This window comes from Pseudorasbora parva, chromosome 20, assembly GCF_024679245.1.
Source record: "Pseudorasbora parva isolate DD20220531a chromosome 20, ASM2467924v1, whole genome shotgun sequence".
NCBI lineage: Eukaryota > Metazoa > Chordata > Actinopteri > Cypriniformes > Gobionidae > Pseudorasbora > Pseudorasbora parva.
The window spans coordinates 43378024-43380523 of NC_090191.1; the positions used below are offsets into that span (position 1 = coordinate 43378024).

The 2500-nt window shown below is 49.6% G+C and overlaps 1 protein-coding gene across 3 annotated transcripts in view; it reads right to left on the minus strand.

Moving 5' to 3' along the window:
• The window catches only part of ptpro (protein tyrosine phosphatase receptor type O), a 52508-nt gene that overhangs the window by 42259 nt on the left and 7749 nt on the right, over positions 1-2500 (minus strand). For all 3 annotated transcript variants that reach the window (XM_067427373.1, XM_067427374.1, XM_067427372.1), the window contains exons 2-3: positions 2313-2500; positions 309-464 (exon numbers count right to left, since the gene is read on the minus strand). The exon at positions 2313-2500 is cut by the window's right edge and continues 89 nt beyond it. In XM_067427373.1, coding sequence (XP_067283474.1) covers positions 309-464; positions 2313-2500 — 344 coding nt within the window. The remainder of the gene's footprint in view (positions 1-308; positions 465-2312) is intronic.

The following is a 2500-nucleotide window of genomic DNA, read 5'->3' on the forward strand; positions in this document are numbered from 1 at the left end:
GAGGAAGAGGAAGAGGAAGAGGAAGAGGAAGAAGTAGAAGTAGAGGAAGAGGAAGAGAAAGAAGTAGAGGAAGAGGAAGAGAAAGAAGTAGAGGAAGAAGTAGAGGAAGAGGAAGAAGTAGAGGAAGAGGAAGAGGAAGAGGAAGAAGTAGAGGCAGAGGAAGAGGAAGAGGAGGAGGAAGAGGAAGAAGTAGAGGAAGAGGAAGAAGTAGAGGATGAGGAAGGAGGAAGATGAGGAGGAGGAGGAGGAGGAGGAGGAGGAGGAGGAGGATGATGAAGATGATGAAGATGTGTCAGTATGAAGCTCACCTTTATAGAGGATGTATCTCTGCTGACGGCCCTCGGTGTAGCTGATGTTCACTCTGGTGTAGATGTTCCTGGCCGGAGAACGGATCTGAAACACCACAGCAGTCTCCGGAGACGGGCCGTAATCCGACATCTCCACACTCTCTAGAGGGAGAGGCTCTACACACACACACACACACACACACACACACACACACACACACACGCACACACTCACATTAAACCATGGTGTAATTCATGTGTGGACTGGTGTTGTTGTGTTGTGTGTGGACTGGTTCAGTGTGTTGTGTGTATCGTGTAGTGTGTTGTGTGTATCGTGTAGTGTGTTGTGTGTGGACTGGTGTTGTGTGTGGACTGGTGTTGTGTGTGGACTGGTGTTGTGTGTGGACTGGTGTTGTGTGTAGTGTGTGGACTGTTGTTGTGTGTTGTGTGTAGTGTGTAGTGTGTGGACTGGTGTTGTGTGTTGTGTGTAGTGTGTGGACTGGTGTTGTGTGTAGTGTGTGGACTGGTGTTGTGTGTAGTGTGTGGACTGGTGTTGTGTGTAGTGTGTGGACTGGTGTTGTGTGTAGTGTGTTGTGTGCGGACTAGTGTTGTGTGTTGTGTGTAGTATGTGGACTGGTGTTGTGTGTAGTGTGTTGTGTGTGGACTGGTGTTGTGTGTAGTGTGTTGTGTGTTGTGTGTGGACTAGTGTTGTGTGTTGTGTGTGGACTGGTGTTGTGTGTGTAGTGTGTTGTGTTTGGACTGGTGTTGTGTGTAGTGTGTTGTGTGTGAACTGGTGTTGTGTGTAGGGTGTTGTGTGTTGTGTGTAGTGTGTTGTGTGTGGACTGGTGTTGTGTGTAGGGTGTTGTGTGTTGTGTGTGGAATGGTGTTGTGTGTAGTGTGTTGTGTGTTGACTAGTGTTGTGTGTAGGGTGTTGTGTGTTGTGTGTTGTGTTTGGACTGGTGTTGTGTGTAGTGTGTTGTGTGTGGACTGGTGTTGTGTGTTGTGTGTGGACTGGTGTTGTGTGTAGTGTGTGGACTGGTGTTGTGTGTTGTGTGTGGACTGGTGTTGTGTGTAGTGTGTGGACTGGTGTTGTGTGTAGTGTGTGGACTGGTGTTGTGTGTTGACTGGTGTTGTGTGTAGTGTGTGGACTGGTGTTGTGTGTAGTGTGTTGTGTGTGGACTGGTGTTGTGTGTAGTGTGTGGACTGGTGTTGTGTGTTGTGTGTGGACTGGTGTTGTGTGTTGTGTGTGGACTGGTGTTGGTTGTAGTGTGTGGACTGGTGTTGTGTGTAGTGTGTGGACTGGTGTTGTGTGTAGTGTGTGGACTGGTGTTGTGTGTTGTGTGTGGACTGGTGTTGTGTGTTGTGTGTGGACTGGTGTTGTGTGTGGACTGGTGTTGTGTGTAGTGTGTTGTGTGTGGACTGGTGTTGTGTGTTGTGTGTTGTGTGTGGACTGGTGTTGTGTGTGGACTGGTGTTGTGTGTTGTGTGTTGTGTGTGGACTGGTGTTGTGTGTTGTGTGTTGTGTGTGGACTGGTGTTGTGTGTTGTGTGTGGACTGGTGTTGTGTGTTGTGTGTTGTGTGTGGACTGGTGTTGTGTGTGGACTGGTGTTGTGTGTTGTGTGTGGACTGGTGTTGTGTGTGGACTGGTGTTGTGTGTAGTGTGTTGTGTGTGGACTGGTGTTGTGTGTAGTGTGTTGTGTTTGGACTGGTGTTGTGTGTAATGTGTTGTGTGTGGACTAGTGTTGTGTGTAAGGTGTTGTTTTTGGACTGGTGTTGAGTGTAGTGTGTTGTGTTTGGACTGGTGTTGTGTGTAGTGTGTTGTGTGTGGACTGGTGTTGTGTGTAGGGTGTTGTGTGTAGTGTGTTGTGTTTGGACTGGTGTTGTGTGTAGTGTGTTGTGTGTGGACTGGTGTTGTGTGTAGGGTGTTGTGTGTAGTGTGTAGTGTGTTGTGTGTGGACTGGTGTTGTGTGTAGTGTGTGGACTGGTTCAGTGTGTAGTGTGTGTAGTGTGTAGTGTGTGGTCTCACTGGTCAGCACGGGGACAGTAATGGCGGCTCTGGCTCCGCTGTGGTTCCCGCGGATCAGGCTGATGGAGTAACACAGGCCGTGGTACGAGGCGTTGAACTCCAGCGGAGGAGGAAGCGAGTGACCGTCGGCCGCTCTGGGGAACAGCAGTGTGTGTGTGTGTGGCTCTCCGGACACTCGCACCGCATAC